The 16,145-nt window shown below is 62.9% G+C and overlaps 3 protein-coding genes across 3 annotated transcripts; 2 read left to right on the top strand and 1 right to left on the bottom strand.

Moving 5' to 3' along the window:
• Positions 1-9: 9 nt before the first annotated feature.
• On the bottom strand, positions 10-3,403 carry CHLRE_07g338250v5 (uncharacterized protein). The gene is made up of 9 exons (XM_001700070.2): positions 3,176-3,403; positions 2,715-2,819; positions 2,379-2,448; positions 2,000-2,081; positions 1,618-1,684; positions 1,272-1,376; positions 1,085-1,144; positions 693-776; positions 10-519 (listed from the first exon to the last, which is right to left on the bottom strand). Exons 1-9 carry the CDS (start codon positions 3,332-3,334, stop codon positions 451-453), a joined length of 801 nt encoding a protein of 266 aa, XP_001700122.1. The 5' UTR covers positions 3,335-3,403; the 3' UTR covers positions 10-450.
• Positions 3,404-3,553: 150 nt separating this feature from the next.
• On the top strand, positions 3,554-8,349 carry CHLRE_07g338200v5 (uncharacterized protein). Its single transcript, XM_043064301.1, has 9 exons — positions 3,554-3,777; positions 3,999-4,103; positions 4,306-4,409; positions 4,538-4,610; positions 5,433-5,594; positions 5,910-6,048; positions 6,303-6,471; positions 7,071-7,137; positions 7,537-8,349. The coding sequence occupies exons 1-9, from the start codon at positions 3,688-3,690 to the stop codon at positions 8,011-8,013; spliced, it is 1,386 nt and encodes a 461-aa protein (XP_042922869.1). The 5' UTR covers positions 3,554-3,687; the 3' UTR covers positions 8,014-8,349.
• A 174-nt stretch (positions 8,350-8,523) lies between these two features.
• Positions 8,524-16,138, top strand: CHLRE_07g338150v5 (uncharacterized protein). The gene is made up of 10 exons (XM_043064300.1): positions 8,524-8,943; positions 9,318-9,421; positions 9,511-9,589; positions 9,674-9,797; positions 9,907-10,111; positions 10,384-10,563; positions 10,709-10,981; positions 11,133-11,273; positions 11,406-12,893; positions 13,034-16,138. The coding sequence occupies exons 2-10, from the start codon at positions 9,335-9,337 to the stop codon at positions 13,631-13,633; spliced, it is 3,177 nt and encodes a 1,058-aa protein (XP_042922868.1). The 5' UTR covers positions 8,524-8,943; positions 9,318-9,334; the 3' UTR covers positions 13,634-16,138.
• Positions 16,139-16,145: the final 7 nt, after the last annotated feature.

Here is a 16,145-nt window from a genome sequence, read left to right as displayed (position 1 = left end):
GGGGCCGCAGGAAAGCAGAAGTTACACGGGGAACGCCCCGCAGCCACCACCGCAGTTGGCATTCTCATCCTGCCTTGCGAGTGACTGAAGAGTCTGAAGGGCCTTGTGTACGTGCCGCAGGCGAAGAAGCTGCACGCTTTCAATGTTCACGGATGATCGGACACTATGTGCAGTCGCCATCTCTGTGGCCTGAGGGAGTCATGTCAGCAGTCGCTACCGTATGGCTGCTACCTCACGGGGCTACCTTTCCAGCCGTATTCTTGCACTTCCTCCACCGACAATGTGGTCTGGCGGTCCGCTATCGCGCCGGTCAAAGTTCAACATTACTCAGTCCACTATGCCATCCCCTGCCATGCGACAATGCGCCTCGTGCTCTGGTCCACACGTTCCGCACTTACTGCCCCAGGCAGACAGAACCCCTCCATGTTTGGCGCTGCTTGGGCCGCCAAGCTAGTCATACGTGCAGTCGATCACGAAAGGCTGGTAAGCCTCAATGAACTCCTTGACGCTCATGCCCACCTGCAACGGAGGTGTCGACACGAGTGCGTCAGCACCACCAACACACCACGCGGTAGCTGCAAGACCGATGCAGGTCGCACACGCACGCGCACGCGCACACATCCAAGCGGCCCCGCCCCCGCCCTCCCGTTTGCGACCCCCGTCCCACGGCCCAGCCGCGCGGCGGAGCCCACCTTGAGGTCCACCTCTCCCGCGCCCATCCAGAAGAACTCCGGATCCAGCTGCGTGATCTTAGAGCTGAGAATGATGGGCAGGTTCTGCAATCCCGCAGAGAAGCCGGCGGGCAGCGGGCTCAGCAGGGCCCGGGCCGGCGCAGGTCGGGGCGGCAGCCAGCAGTCGTGTGTGTATGTACGGCAGCACACGCGGGCATTCGGGGCACAAATGTCCAGCACCGAGTGCTGTAGCGCAGGGACGCGCACGCACGCACGCGCACAGGCACGACGGCACGCACGGAGCTGCTCCCAGCCCTGCCCTAGACCAACCCGGGCAACCCACACCCGCCCATCCAACACCCCTGCGCCTCACAGCCTCCCGCGCTCCCTCCCTCCCTAGCTCGTTAGCTCACCTCCTTCAGGCCAATGGGCGACACGGCATTGTGGCTGTAGCCCGTCAGCGCGTCGTTAACCTGTGGGCGGCCGGTTGTATGACGATTCTGTGCGTGCGCGCGAGCGCCAGTAAAACAGATGCATTGATAGGAAACTAAACGCCTCCATCTCTTACCCGTGTTCCATAAACAGCGACACCGCCCTTACCTCCTCAGGCGCCAGGCGCATGTTGTAGTATTGCCGCCCGAACTTGCGGCCGCCCAGCTCGCACAACGCCACCTTGAGCTTGTCGGCGTGCAGCCGCGCCGTGTACTGCAGCAGCGAGAGAACGGGCAGGCGAGCGCATGGGAGGCTGGGCGCGTGAGTTGACGGGTTCGATTGGTCATCTGGGTGCGTGATAGGTGCTGCTGGGCGTGAGGGCGGGGCAGGCAGACCGAATGTCGCACGGCATCCTGAGCCGCGAAACCCTGGCAAGGCCGGAGCTCTCTGGCTCCAACCAAGCCTACAAGCCCGCAACAGCCCTCGCCAGCCGCCTTCCACCCACGGCCCCTACCTGCACAATGACGCAGTAGTATTTGGAGTGTCTCGGGTCGTCCCAGCCCTTGACGCTCTCATGCGCCCTGCAGCCGGGCAAGGACACACCCGTGTTGCAGCCGGAGCCACACCAACTTGCACACACGCACACACACCACGACATGGGCTGGCGCGCACTCGTTCTGTAACCCCTCAAAACACACGCCTGCGTGCACACGCACGCACGACAGTCATGGCCGAGCGCCGCGCGAGCGCGGGCGCAGCGTGCAACGCTGTGTTGAGTGTGACCCAATGCAAGCGAATTCCAATTTTAACGTGCAACGCCAGTTTTGGCAAGACAGGCGCCCCCAAGCGGTCGGCGGCTTGGGACTTCATAGCGGCTACCTAATGTGTTTTGTCACCTGGTGTTCTCCATCACTATGCTCTTGCATAGGTGGTCGATGCTGGCGGCGCCCAGGCAGTCCCGCCGGAACTCCAGCGGCTCTGTGAGGCAGCCAGTATCGGGGACAGGGCTGATGGTGCATGTGCGTGCTAGACAATAAGGCATATGTACGCGTGTGTGTCCAGCATTTAGTTCAAAGCCAAGGCACCGCGCTGGGCTCCTGAAGCCCCTCATCCCGTGCACTTCTCGAACGGCAGGATGAAGCCCCCAACCTGACTCGTGAACCAGGTACCGTCTAGGGCGGATACGGTCAAGGGCCAAGCTGCACGCGCGAGCTGTTGCGGAGCGCTGAGCCGCCCCCTGAAACGTACACACGCCCCTGCACACCGGCCACTCACGGTCGTAGTAGTCTGCTGGCACTCGCACGAACCGCGCCGCCGACACACACCCCTTGCCAATCAGCTCGGCCTGATCATGGTGTGAACAGGGGTGTGGTGAGGCCCGGCGGCCGCGCCGGCATCAGTGCAGAACCAGCAGCGGAGAATTCCCCGTTCACCATGGCTTGCGGAGCCGCAAGCGGTCGGGTGAAGTGCAATCCAAATCGGCCCGGCCTGCAGCTGCGTTGTCCGCCCGTCCACAATTTCCCTGGGATGTTTGTTGTTCCGGGTTCCGGGCAGTACGGCAACTACATTCGCACTTGTCATTGGCTGCTACCCCCGCGGCTCCTCACGCACCTCCAGCCGCTGCTGCGTGGGGCTGGCGTCCGGGGTGACGCTGAGAGCCGCCGGCCGGGGCGCGGCGGGGGTGGCGCCAGAAGCGCCCTCGGGCGTGGCTGCAGCCTGGACGTAAGCACGGGACGACAGGGAGAACCGAGAACCATTTGCGCTCAGCAGGACATATATTACCCCCTGACGCGAGTGGTCCTGGCGCGCTTCCAGCCCAAATGCAGCATCAGCACCCCACTGCAGGTCAGCTCCAGCAATGTAAGACCTTGGGTGGACAACACCAAGGGTGCCCAGACTGATTAAGAGTGAGCCGACTGGACGGAAGGGGGCAGACGGGATTGGTGTGTGTAGAAGACACAGAGCATGATGAACACAACACACTAACCCACCCCTGGGAACCCATAGTTTGTGCATGCCCCAGGGCAGCTATCAGCATAACCCAATGGCCTCGTTCCACTGCCCCGCCGCACCTGCAGTGCACCCGCGTCGAGCCCCAGGGCTTGAGCAAGAGCTGCGATGCGGCCGAGAATTGCTTGCTGCCGCACCGCTAGTGCAACGGCTGGGTGCTGCTCAAGGCTCTTCAACCTATCTTCAATAGTTGAGTATCGTGCAGCTAGATTGTTCGCCATTGTTAAGTGGGCCGCTCAGGCGCTGATTGAATCCCACGCTTTGCAAGAAGCGCAACTCAGAGGGTACACACAGAGGGGTCTGAGGGGTTTATGCATATATAACTACTGGCGATGCTTAAGAGGTTCAAGGACGGGGTACACACAACCCCGATCATTCGCGGATGAGCACGCTCCCCTCGCCCATACAACTTTTCACAAGCTAAATGTGGACGTGATATTTTCCATCGTTACACAATGGGGAGCTAGACAAATCATTATGCAGTCGCTGCGTCAGTGAACTGTTGAAGGAAGGGTGCGGAGTGGTGCGGTCTGGAATTTCTTATTAGTGTAAGCATTACAACAAACGCGTAGCTATGACAGACTGGATTCCGCTGGACGAGAAGGAACTCCTGCGCGAAACCAGCGGGGAAGCGTATGACAACACCTCGCCGCAGGAGTTCCAGGTAAGTGCTTACGCATTATTGCTTCAACAGCTGATGGGAAATGCTGGGCATGGGGTTGTCGATGCGGACCCGACATCGGGTGCACGAGCATGTGTCCCGCGCCCTCATACGTATAGCTTTGGAAACTGTTGGGGGTCGGGGGGCTTGGCTGTAAGGCCACGCGATACCTAGTCGCCGAGGCTCGGCTCTGCACTCTGCGCATCAACGTGCGCCGTGTGCAGGCCTCCCGCGGCGCTGGTGGGGGCTTCAGGGACACGAGCTCGCCCACGGGCGGCGCAACGCAGGTGGCGGGTGTGCCACCACCACCTCGCCCCACGGGCAAAGAGGTGAGTTGTTTTCAGGGGGGGCGTGTGTCAGCGTGAAGCCTTGCACGCGATACCCTGGCGAGTCGGGAACCCGCGTGCGAGAAACCTGATTCGATCGTGCGTTGTGTCAGCCGCCCCCGATGACGCTCTGTGCCAGTTGCGACTTAGCGCTAGTGTCCTTGCGCCGCTGACCCACGCTGTCCCTGTCATGCCTGCGATCCAGATCACTCGCGAGATGATTATGAAAGCGCTGGAGAAGCAGGGCACGCGGCGGCGGCCGCACGCCACGCACGACGACCCCTATGCCGAAGACAAGTGGCTGGCCAGGTGCGGCGCTCGGCACGCTGCCTTATGTGGCCATAAGGTTGCGTGGCCGTCTTAGGAGATGCATTACGGAAGTCAGTCCTGCTGGCTGACGCCTATGTGTGTGGACTGCCGTCTCCTGCCGCCTGCAGCCAGTCGCATCTGCACCTTAACGGCTGCCATATCGGCCGCATCACCAACCTGCGCAGCCTGCAGACACTAGAGGTAGGTGCGACAGCTTTTTTGTTTGGAAAGCGCAAGGGGGAGGGGGCGATACCATGTTGGGTGTGTGGCGAAAGAGGGAAGCAGAACGAGTGTGCGCGTGTGTTGATGTGTGTGTGAGTGTGTGTGTGTGTGTGTGTGTGTGTGTGTGTGTGTGTGTGTGTGTGTGTGTGTGTGTGTGTGTGTGTGTGTTAAAAAACGAAACGAAAGCCCGCCCAGACGACGCCGGAGTTACTTACGGATACCTACCAATTTACCGAGCGTCGCGTGGTTGTCGTCACCCAGGTAGTCATACTTACCCGCGATAAGCCTGTAACCCCACGGGCGACCATTCGGCCTGACCCCGCGATGTACCTGTATGCGTCCATGCTCCGCACCCTGGGCGCGCTAAACAACGTTTACCCAGCACGCCTAATTCCCGTATTCCCGCCCGCTGGTCGTAGTCGAGCTCACCTATAAGCATGGGAATGGAAAGGCATTGGGCGGCAGCACAGAAGTGTCACGGACATGTGAAATGGCAGCGGTGGAAGAGGGCGGCGTGCAGCAAGCAAGCTATCTAATGTCCTAACACGCATCCCAAAGCCAAAGTGTGTGTGTGTGTGTGTGTGTGTGTGTGTGTGTGTGTGTTATTCGGGGCATATATGTGCATGCGTGTATTTGTGTGCGTGTTGTTCTCATGTGAGCTGGTGAAATTGCACCTTCAGTGGAGTCCTAACGCCGCAGCATATCCACAAGGATACATCACTGGCGCGAGCAACCCCGAGTAACCAGCCTGCGTGACTCGCTGTACTTACCGAGCATGCCGTACCGGTGCCGTACACGCAGGTGCTGTACCTGTACGACAACCAGATCAGCCTGATTGAAAACGTGGCGCCGCTGCGGCGGCTGACGCACCTGTACCTCACCAGCAACAACATCCGGGAGATCAGCGGACTGGCGGGGTTGCCCAACCTTCAGAAGCTGTACATCGAAAAGAACTGCCTGACGGTGTGTGGGTGTGGCTGTGTTGCACACCGACATTGCATATGTGTGTTAAAGAGCACAAGGAAAGCATATGTGTGTGTGTCTGTCTAAATGCGTACATGGCCGTCAAGTGATTGTAGTAATGGGTGTGGTAATGAGATTGTGGCGGCAGCAGCCAAGCGTGTCCGGCACGGGAGGCAAGCACACACGCGCGTGATGCGCGGCCATCATCGATTACCATGGCCACACAGGCTCGGTTGGACACAGCGCTCGCTCAAAGCTCTGCTACCCTCTGCCCTGTCCCTCACCCGCCCGCGCCCCACTTTTCCATCCCGCCAGACTGTGAGCGGGCTGGAGCACTGCCCCTCCCTGGAGGAGCTGCACGTGTCACAGCAGCGCCTGCCGCCCGGCACCCCGCTGGCCTTCGCGCCCGCCTCGGTCGCCGCGCTGTCCGTCAGCCTACGCGTGCTTACAGCAGGTGCGTCTTTTAGGCTTGCCGTATACTCCTGCTGCTGTTCTGCAGCCAGCAAACGTATCGCTGCGCGGACTTGCTCTTCCAGAGACGCGCCACTCGCAACAACCGTACGGGCGCCTCCGTTCCTCGCGCTCCTCCCCAACATCTCACATCCTGCCTCCCTCCATGCGGCGCCCCCTGCCCCCTGCCCCCTGCCCCCTGCCCCCTGCCCCCTGCCCCCTGCCCCCTGCCCCCTTGACCCGCGCTGCGCCCTGCAGGCCAGTGCAACATCAGCAGCGGCAGTGTGGGCCAGCTGCGCGGCCTGTCGCGGCTGCGGCGGCTGGACCTGTCACACAACGGGCTGGACAGCTTCGAGGCGCTGGACCCCGTGCTGCAGCCCTGCGCGGTGCTGGGCAGCCTGGACCTGAGGGGGAACCCGCTGTGCAGGTGGGCGCGTCCGCGACCGTGCGTTGCGCGTGTGGGGCGCGTTTGGGGGGTAGGGAAACGGAAAGGCGTGTGTTGGTTGGGGCGTGTGTGCGCGTGTGTATGTTTGTGTGTGCGTGTACTCTGTGTAAGTGCGTGTGTGTTTAAAGAACAGCAAAACGAAGCCCGCCCGTGTGGGTGTGTACGTATGGGGTTTTGTGAAGGCACTGGGGGGCCAGGTACTGGGTTTGGGCATAGGTCGCATGCGTTGGGGGTGGGGTGGGTGGTTGAGGGGGAACGCGTTGGGTTTGCATGCATTGGGGCCTTGGTGGGCGTGCATTGTTGTGATCCATCCAAGACGGGAGTATGGGAACGAGTAAGTTAAATGCATCGAACGCATGCGCTGCTAGTACGTACCGCGCGTACACGCCGTTGGCGCCAGCATGTGAGATTTCCAAGGCTTTGTCGTAATCATCGTTTTACGGCTTCACCCACTTCTCGGCCCCTCGGCTGTTCCTACTGGACTTCGGCACATCATACGTGTGATCCAATCACTCCGCCGTTAGGCCAGCACGTAAGATCCCCGGGGCTGCTTCGTTGCGCTCATTGTTCTGCCACTGCAGGCAGCCCAAATACCGCGACACCATCATCCTCATGAACGATTCCGTCACCACCGTGGACGACGAGCCGGTGAGGGGTGGGAGGGGGCAGGCAGGAGCGGGGTTACGAGGACCAAACCCACAGTGCGCTGGGCTGCGCTGCAAGCAGGGGCGGAAACAGAGAGGTGCAGGTTGGCGGGCGGGAGGACGCAGGGAGTCCGAACAGCTGCCCGGGGTATGCGCATACATCTCGCATCATGTGTGTGCTCCACATGGACTGCCCCTGACACCTCCCACCCGGTCGCAGCAAGGACACGGTCGGCATGTGCGCAGGGAGCGCACGGGAAGGGAACGCACTGATGCATGGCTGTGCTACAAGGAAGGCATGTACAATTGCGCACCCGCCCACACAATAGGACGGCACAAAGCGGAAAAGGGTCGTCGACACACGACACCCGCCCACGTGTACGTTGCCGTGTCGCGCCTGCAGGTGGCCGCCCAGCACCGCGAGTTCCTGCTGCGGCTGCACATCCGCCGCATGAAGGCGCAGCTGGCGGCGGAGCTCAAGGAGGAGGAGAAGGCGGCGGCGGCGGCCGGGGCGGAGCAGGCCGGGACAGGGGCAGCAGCGGCAGGGTTGGCAGCAACGGGGCCGACGCCGAGCGGGGGCTCGTTTGGGGCGGGTCCGGCGCGCAGCGGCGGGTCTTTTGGGGCGGGGCCGGCGGGGCAGGGGTCGGCTGCGTCAGCGGCGCACGGGCAAGGCGTGACGGGTGCGGCGCACCGTGTGCCGCCTCGGACAGGCGGCTTCACGGCGCCGCCGCCAGGAGGGGGTGGCGGGACCAGCGGCGTGGGGTCGAGGTCGCTGTCTCGGAACACGAGCACCAGCGGCACAGGGGGCAAGAGCAGCTCGGGGCGGGTGGCGGTGCAGGCGGTGACGCTGGGCATGGATGGCCTGGGCCTCTCGCGGTGAGGTGTCGACGTGGGATGCGGAGAGAACTTACCATTAGGCTGCGTGGCGTACGAAGTGGAGTCCAGGTGCGCGCGTAGGGCAGGCTTGACTTGGTTTCTGAGTGAGGTTATGACAGAACAGGGTACAGGACAACGTAGCTGACCTGGAAGGTAGGTAGAAACGGCGCGGGCGGTTGCTGCACCCGCCAGTCATCCGGTGCGCTCGCCCGATGCCTTCTAGATCTCCTACATCGGAGAAATGGAGTTTATGGCCGTGTATAAAATGAAAGCGCCAAGTGCGAAGGTGTACAGCGCCGAAAGCGCTCAACGAAAGTGCCAGGGGATATTTATAATTCGCGCTCGCTGGCCCCCTCGCGACCATTCCATTCATCATGTGGTAGACTAGGCTGAGACCAGTGGATGCGGTCGAGAGCGCCAAGCGTCTGATTCGGGAAAGTCATTATTTATCTCCCGCCGCGGGTGCGCTCGCGCATTTTGCCCTGTTGGGCGCATAGTTTCTGCGATAGACCATAAGAAGCAACAACTACATCGCACGCAAGCGGATGGCTTTTTACGCCTTCAACTGTCCGGGCCGCATGGGATGCAGAGTAGGTCTACACCCGCGCGCTATCGCGCGCTACAAAGTATCAGTCGCAGCACACTCATTTGATGCTAGGCTATTTGATACTGCTAAGAAGAACACATTCCACGTCCATGGCGACTTCACAGGCGCCCAAGGCCGGGCTTGACATAGCGCAATAACCCGGCCAGATAGCTCATATATCTCTAGCTAGATTAATAGCTTTCGTGAACAGTCTAGGTACTGAAACCGCCCCACGAGCGGCGCCCCAGGACTGGTGCGGCAGCAGTGAGCGGGAGGTGGAGCTAAGCTCACGCACGGCCGCGCCGACCGCACGGCGGCTCTAAAACGGGGCCAATAGTGCTTGTGCAGGTGGGTACGGGCCTGGAGGGGTATCTGTTATGCCCAGGGCGGGCCAGCTGGCAGGCCGCGCAACACCCTAGAGGGCTGAAAATGAGAATGCACTGCGGAATCGCTACTAGCATCGACAAGGGGGGAGGTTCAGGGTGTGGGAGCGCTGCTCTGGGGCGCCAGGCCCTTGTCCCGAACAAGGCGGGTGCTCAGTACCTCGCGACCAGCAGCCGCCAGCGCTCGGAACGAATAAGGAATACCAGGTTGGCTTGAATGCCTCCAAGGCTGCATGAGTTTGCTTCTTGGGCAGGGTGGAGGTCTTCATCATCAGCGACCGGGGGTCAGCGACCGAAGCGGCTCAGTGTCGTCCGTGCCCCGCTCGTGCCTTGTTGCAGTTTTAAAGCACCCTGGAATGCTCACGGGCTCTCTTTCGGCTTCGAGCTGGAGAGACTGCGAAGGCGCGCCGATGACCGGAACTCCGTCGCATTTAGGCGTGCAGGTGAGCAGATAAGCACTGTGTAGTGGCTGCTTGTCGCGAAGGGCGCTGTCGAAAACTCCAACCCCTCCGCGCTGGTCCTGTGCGCGCAGGGGCTCGGTCACCACGGAGCAACGCTCTCTAGCGAGACTCTAGCCTCAATGTATGAACCCTCAACGGACCGCTCACGAGGTAAGCGAAGGGCTCGCGCGTACATCGGTTGGGCCAAGTTCTCGGCGAACAATGCGACTAAGATGTCTGTAATGCCTCTCGCAGGCGTCGGCTCTGAGGCCGGCAGCCTGCAGCAGCAGTCCAGCATGATGAAGAACGCATCAGATCCCAGCCTGAGGTCGACCAGCTCCAGTTTTGCGGACCTGGCGGAGACGGCCGCGTTTGGCAGGTGAGAAGAGCAGGGCTTTTGAGTGGCCCTTCAGCGACCGGCCGCGCTAAACCAGCACCCGCCCTGCGCCGAGCAGTAGGGCTGATACATGGTACTTATATGAACGCAGGCACCAGTTCCAGCGTCACGAGGAGCAGGATATCTTCAGCGCGGTGGGCGGTATGGAGCTCGGCGTGGACGCGGACCTGGACTCGCTGGGGGCGGACATCGCATCCACCAGCGGCCACGAGCCGCACTCGGAGCCCTCTCGCACGCTGTTCGTGCGGCACATCAACCCCACGGCCTCGGACGAGGAGCTGCTGGCCATGTTCAAGGTAGGCAGGGCTTCGCAGGTTGTAGGGGCGGCGGAGCGGGGGGAGGAGCGTGCCGTGTGCGGCCGTTGGCATGCCACGTGGAGACGCCCAGGCGCGTGCCCACGCTGCATGGATTAAAGCACGATACGAGCAGTGCCGCAGTTTTGCTGGCAGGCGGGGGTTGGTGGAATGGCACTCGCCGCACCTGCACGCCGTTGAAGAGTTTCTGGCGGCTGGGGCACCGCACGCCACCTCATCACGCGGCCTCTCACCACCCGTCGGCCGCCCAACAGGTGTTTGGCGACGTGCGGCACATGTACATGGTCAGCAAGCACCGCGGCTTCATCATGGTCACCTATTTTGACCTGCGCGCGGCGGCGCGGGCCCAGGCGGCGTTGCACGGCGCGCCCATCACGTCGTTGCCGCTCGACATCCACTTCTGCGCGCCCAAGGGCGACCCCACCGTCAGCCAGGTGCGTCTCGCTCGCTCCGCACACAGAATCGCTTTGCACAACACACCAGCGCTCGTGCTGCACAGTGCCCGGCTGCGCATACATCCTGGTGTCAGTTCTAATACTTGCATGCGCCCAACCTACGTCTTCCGCTTCCCAACCGCAGGGCACCGTGTCCCTGTTCAACCTGGACCCCGACACCTCGAATGACCATCTCGTCTGGCTGTTCTCCAAGTTCGGCGACGTCAAGGACATCCGCGAGTCGCCCGATCGCCGCAGCCAGAAGTTCATCACCTTTTACGACACCCGCCACGCGCTGGCGGCTCTGCGTGCCATGAATAAGGCCGAGCACCTGGGCAAGCTGCCCTCCAACATCACGCCGCAGCTGGCGGCCTCGCTCTCGCAAATGACCATGCACGACACGTCCGCGGGCGGAGAGGTGAGGGGGGGTTAACGGCTCGTAACGGCGCTGTGGAGGCTCCCAGCTTGCGCGGGCTGCCAGACGTGAGACGAGAGCACTTGAAATTATGATAAATAGTAACGCTGGCGTGCATTGAGCCGGCGCTCCGTTTGTTAACCCCTGTGCACAGGCGGCGCAGCTGGCGGCCAGCAAAAGCCACCCCTCGCGCGCCTCCTCGCAGCCCGGGACCACGTCACCGAGCCCCCTGCCGGGCACCTCCCCGGCAGGGCCCCCCTTCATGTCCGCCCAGGCCCGCACAGACATGCATCAGGTGAGGCACGCGTTAGCGCCGCTGTACTCGCGTACGGCCCATTGTTTTTGTCATCGTTATTATCATCAACATCGTCACGGTGCCTGAATAATATCGTAACCTCCAACTCTACCATCGCGTCCTGCTGCGCAGCTTGGACCCCAGGTGTCCCCGCAGGTGGCTGCGGGCTTGCGCAGCGGCATGCACGTGTCCGACTCGGCCTCCAGCATGTCGGGCTCCGTAAGTGGCCAGGCCGCCGCCACCAGCCAGCTGCTGGCGGCGGCCGCCGCCGCCGCGGGCCGCAGCCCGCTGGGCATGCAGGGGCCACACGGCCTGCATGGTCCGCATGGGCCGCACGGCCACGCGCACGCGCACATGCACAAGGTCGTGCCATCGCTGGCCACGCTCTCGGAGGCGCAAGCGCTGGATGACCCCACTGCGGGACTGTACGCCGCCGCTGCAGCGGCCGCAGCCGCCGGCAGCATGGGGTCGATGCTCACGGGCAGCGGCGCTGGCAGCGGCGTGGGGCTGGACCAGTCCAGCGGCGGCAGCTCCGCCGCGGACGTCAACGCCACCGCCAACATGCTCATGGGGCTGCAGCTGAGCGCGGCGGCGGCGGGGCAGGTGTCAGCGTCACCGGAGCAGCAGCTGTGGGCGCTGCAGCAGATGGCGGCGAGCGGCGGCGCGGGACAGGGCCAGGGTCCGATGTGGGGCGCCGGCGGCGCGATGTACAACCAGCAGGCGGCGCACGGCGCAGCGGCGGCAGCCGCGGCGGCCGCGAACCTGCAGGCGCTGCGCAACCTGCAGGAGCTGCAGGCGCGGCAGCAGCAACAGCAGCAGCAGCAGCAGCAGCAGCTGGCCATGGCGGCCAACCTGGCCACGCTGCAGGGCCAGGCGCTGTCCGCGGCGGAGCTCAACGCCGCGGCGGCGCAGCTGCTGCACATCGCCGGCCTGGGCCAGGCCCTGGGCCCCGCCGGCGGCGCGGGTGCGCCCTTTGGCGGCGCCGGCGGCCTGGGTGCGCTGGGTGCGCTCGGCGGCCTCGGCGCTGGCGGCGCCGGTGGGCTGGGCGCGAACGCCGCTGCTGCGCAGCAGCTGCTGCAGCAGGCGATGGCCATGGGCAACGTCAACGCGCTCAGCGCGCTCGGCAACATGCAGGCCGCCGCGCTGGCTGCCGGCGTGGGCGCGGGCGGCCGGCTCGGCGGCTCGTTCGGCGCGCTGGCGGGCCTGGCGGGCGTGCATGGCCACCCGGGCGGCCCGGGCGCTGCCGGCCGCGACGCCGCTGCCAACAGCCGCGGCGGCGGCCGGCTGAGCCGGCGCACCACAGACCCGGCCGCGGAGATGGAGCGGAAGATGCAGCAGGAGAAGCTGTACGCGCTGGATGCTGTCAAGATCCGCAGCGGCGAGGACAAGCGCACCACACTCATGATCAAGAACATCCCCAACAAGTACACGCAGAAGATGCTGCTGGCCACCATTGACGAGCAGTTCCGCGGCACGTACGACTTCTTCTACCTGCCCATCGACTTCAAGAACAAGTGCAACGTGGGCTACGCCTTCATCAACATGATCAACCCCTTCGACATCATCGCGCTCGTCGAGCGCTTCAACAACCGCCGCTGGGAGCGCTTCAACAGCGAGAAGGTGCGTTGGTGTTATACGTTTCGGCCGAAATCGGATCTGCCTGCGCCACATTTACCCTAAAGCGAAGGGCTTGCCCAGGGCTTGTCCTAATATTTCCTATGCATCTGCATCCTTCCTTGTGCGCTTGCTCGCGGCTGCAGGTGTGCTCCATCAGCTACGCGCGCATCCAGGGCCGCGCCGCGCTGGTGGCGCACTTCCAGAACTCCAGCCTCATGCACGAGGACAAGCGCTGCCGGCCCATCCTCTTCACCGCCAACGGCACGGAGACCACCGACCCCGAGGCCTTCCAGAACGACCCCTCGCTGCAGCCGCCACACCACGGGATGGGCGGCCCCGGCGGCCCCGGCGGCAGCTCCTCCTCGCTGCCGCACCACAATGCCGGCGGCATGGCCGGCTCCAGCCTGTCTGGCGCCGGCGGGTCCTCCGCCTCGCTGGGCTCTATGCACTCGGCCGCAGCCGGGGCGACCTCGCCGCCCACGGGCGGCGCAGGCACCAGCCTCGGCGGCATGTCGGCTTCTTCGGCGGCGGCAGCGATGGCGGGTCCGGCCAGGATCCGCGCCGCCGCCGCAGCTGTGGCCGCCGCCGGCGCGTCGGGCGGCATGCTGGTCGGAATGGGCGGCCACGGCGGTGGCCATGGACACGCCAACTTGGGCGGCAGCAGCCAGGGTCAGCTGAATTTGGACATGCTGTCGGGCATGGCGCATCACGGAGCGCACGGTGGCACCGGCGGCGGCAGCTAGCGCACGCAGGCGCGCCCGCTTGGGCGCGTCAGTGGCCGGGGATAGCGGGGAGTTTGGCAGGAGGTTTTACGTCGTAGCGAGGTTTGGTAGGAGCGCGGCACGTTTTTGGGGTGTCATTGTAGGCAGGTGTTCGCGCATGGCACTGACTTGCCAGTGTTTGTGGAACGGCGCGCGTGCACGTACGTGGGGACCCGCAATAACTGTCCAGTCGTGTTCACTAGGGGCCGCCATTCCTCTATACTCATGACATGCCGCACGGTGTGCGCGCGTACCCACAACAGCTCGTGCCGCCGTAGTTCTGTGGTCAGACATGCTAGGCTGGCCGTTGTCTGCAGACGTGCTGCGGACAGCTCTGCGAGCGGGTTCCCACCTCTGTACCCTCATACATTTCTTTGAGTTTTCATCGGCCACGGGGTTCGGCGTCGAGGCCGCGAGGTAGCACCGCCGCCGGCAGGCAGCCCTACGCCTGCCGTGGAAGGGATGCAGCCCGCTGTGAGCCCTGGCTGTCGCCGCGTGCTCGTGTGTTCGTCGCTGGCCAGTGTGTGGTTGATTGCTGTCGATGGTACGTACTAACACAAAAAGAGCCGAGTGCGCTGCGATTTGGATTACTTTGGATGCAGGCGCCGTTTGTATGGTGCCGGCTTGGAGTACTTGTTTGTGATGGACGGGTTTCGCGCCAGCTGTACAATACCGAGGTGTCCCGGGCTACCCGGTGAGCGTGTTGTCCTCGGGCCTCGAGACCCAGAGCTGCCCGAGGCGCCGCACCCGAGGCCCCCTGGTGCAGGGTTGATGGTGGAGGACGACATTTGGTGTGTGCACTTTAACGTGCCGTGGGTTTGCTGCTTTACTGTTTTTTGGTGTGCGGCCTGTGGGTGCGAGAGAGTCGGTGTCACGCAAGGACACAGTTTGACATGTGCGCTGAAAAGAGTTGATTAGGATTGCGCGGTGCAAATCTTTCAGGGGCTGGGAAAGAGGGATGCAGGTCGTTTGGAGGAGTTTCGCGAGTTTCGCGCCCGAAACGCTCGGGTTGGGAGGAGGCTGCTTCCTGCCATGAGCTCCAGTGAAAGCGAGGCGCTTTGGTTTCGCAACGGAATGCCGTGCAGGGCCTTTTTCCTACGCCACCGCCATCATGCGGGTAGCTAGTGCTTCAGTGTTTGGCGCTTGAAGTGAGTCAGTGTGTGCGCTCAGTGAGCGCTATATCCCGCCGCTTTCGAAGTACATACGTCGAGGGCTGCGGGTCTGGAGGAGTGTGTAAATGTGCGCGAGGTTCAGATTGGCTTGGGAGTCGACTAGATACATGGCGGTTGCGTTTGATGTGATGTACAGGCACGGGATACGGCGCGATGCGGCGGCAGGTCGACACAAGGCTCGCTTGCTGTGGTGGGTTGGAAGCATGTGCGTCGGTCACGAAGACGTTCTGAGATAAACACAATGGGGATGTGGGCTTGGACAGGGGTATCGTCAAGGTGGAGAACGCCAATAGTGGAGTGAGGCGCTGCAAGGGACAGGCGAGGAGAGGAGAGAGAGCAGAGGGAGGTCGCATGGCGTTTGCGGATGTATGAGACAGGAGGTGCGCAAGGCGAGACGCACAGAGCAGGCGGCGGTCATAAACGGTTCTCACGGCAGAGGCATGCAGGCGCAACGGATGCGGTGCCATGGAAGGCGGCACTCGCAGTAGCGCGAAGTAGCAGCGGCAGCGCGATTGCTGCACGGAATCATGGGGGGGTAGTCTCGAGGGTTTGGATCGCCCAGAGTGAAGTTTGTTGCAGGCGTGGTGTTTCCGCAAGTCGACTAATCATCCAAAGTACCATTGGTGCACGAGGGAGTGGTGCTGTCGGTTGGGGAGTAGGTCGTGAGGGTTTGGGTAGGCGAGTGGCGGGCGCGGCACGCAGACCAGCTTGCACGGCTGGCAGCACGACATCCGGTTGGGCCCCTTGAGCCCCCGCATGCGCCGCGGCACGCCCGCAACCTGAGCGCCGTGGCCTGGCCGCCGCGCCTGAGGGCAGATGAGTGACTTGGTTGGGAGCGGTCCGCGTGCAGTCCGCGCCAAGACTCGCCTTACCTATTATTTTCCAGTCTGCGTGTATGCGTACGCCGCGTGTGCCGATTCCTGTGGATTCTGTTGTTTCTCGAAAACTGGTGGCTCCCCCATGAGTACTCGCCCTAGTGGCGGGGTTTTCTACTATAGTTTTGCCTTTTTTGGTTTGGTTGTGTGCCCCATCCCGTGTCCAGATCCTTATCCGTTTTTTGGTAGAGCAGAACCGCGTTTTGAGTTTGATGGTTGACGTCTACAAAGAGATACTATGCACGTGTTATATCCCGTATTCTTTTCTTAACATTAGAGAGGTAGAGGCTGAGGCGGTGAGCAGGTGCGCCGCCCGTTTGCGCCGGCATTTGCGCAGGGTTGGCTCGCACCCGAGAGAGCGCTGCGCACCGCACGCGCCTGCCGAGAGGCCAGATCGGTACACACGCAGCACCTATGGTCACCTGTAACGGACCGGTGTGTTTTGGC

The sequence above is a fragment of the Chlamydomonas reinhardtii genome, chromosome 7, assembly GCF_000002595.2.
Source record: "Chlamydomonas reinhardtii strain CC-503 cw92 mt+ chromosome 7, whole genome shotgun sequence".
Classification (NCBI taxonomy): Eukaryota; Viridiplantae; Chlorophyta; class Chlorophyceae; order Chlamydomonadales; family Chlamydomonadaceae; genus Chlamydomonas; species Chlamydomonas reinhardtii.
This window is presented reverse-complemented; position numbering and strand designations above follow the sequence as displayed.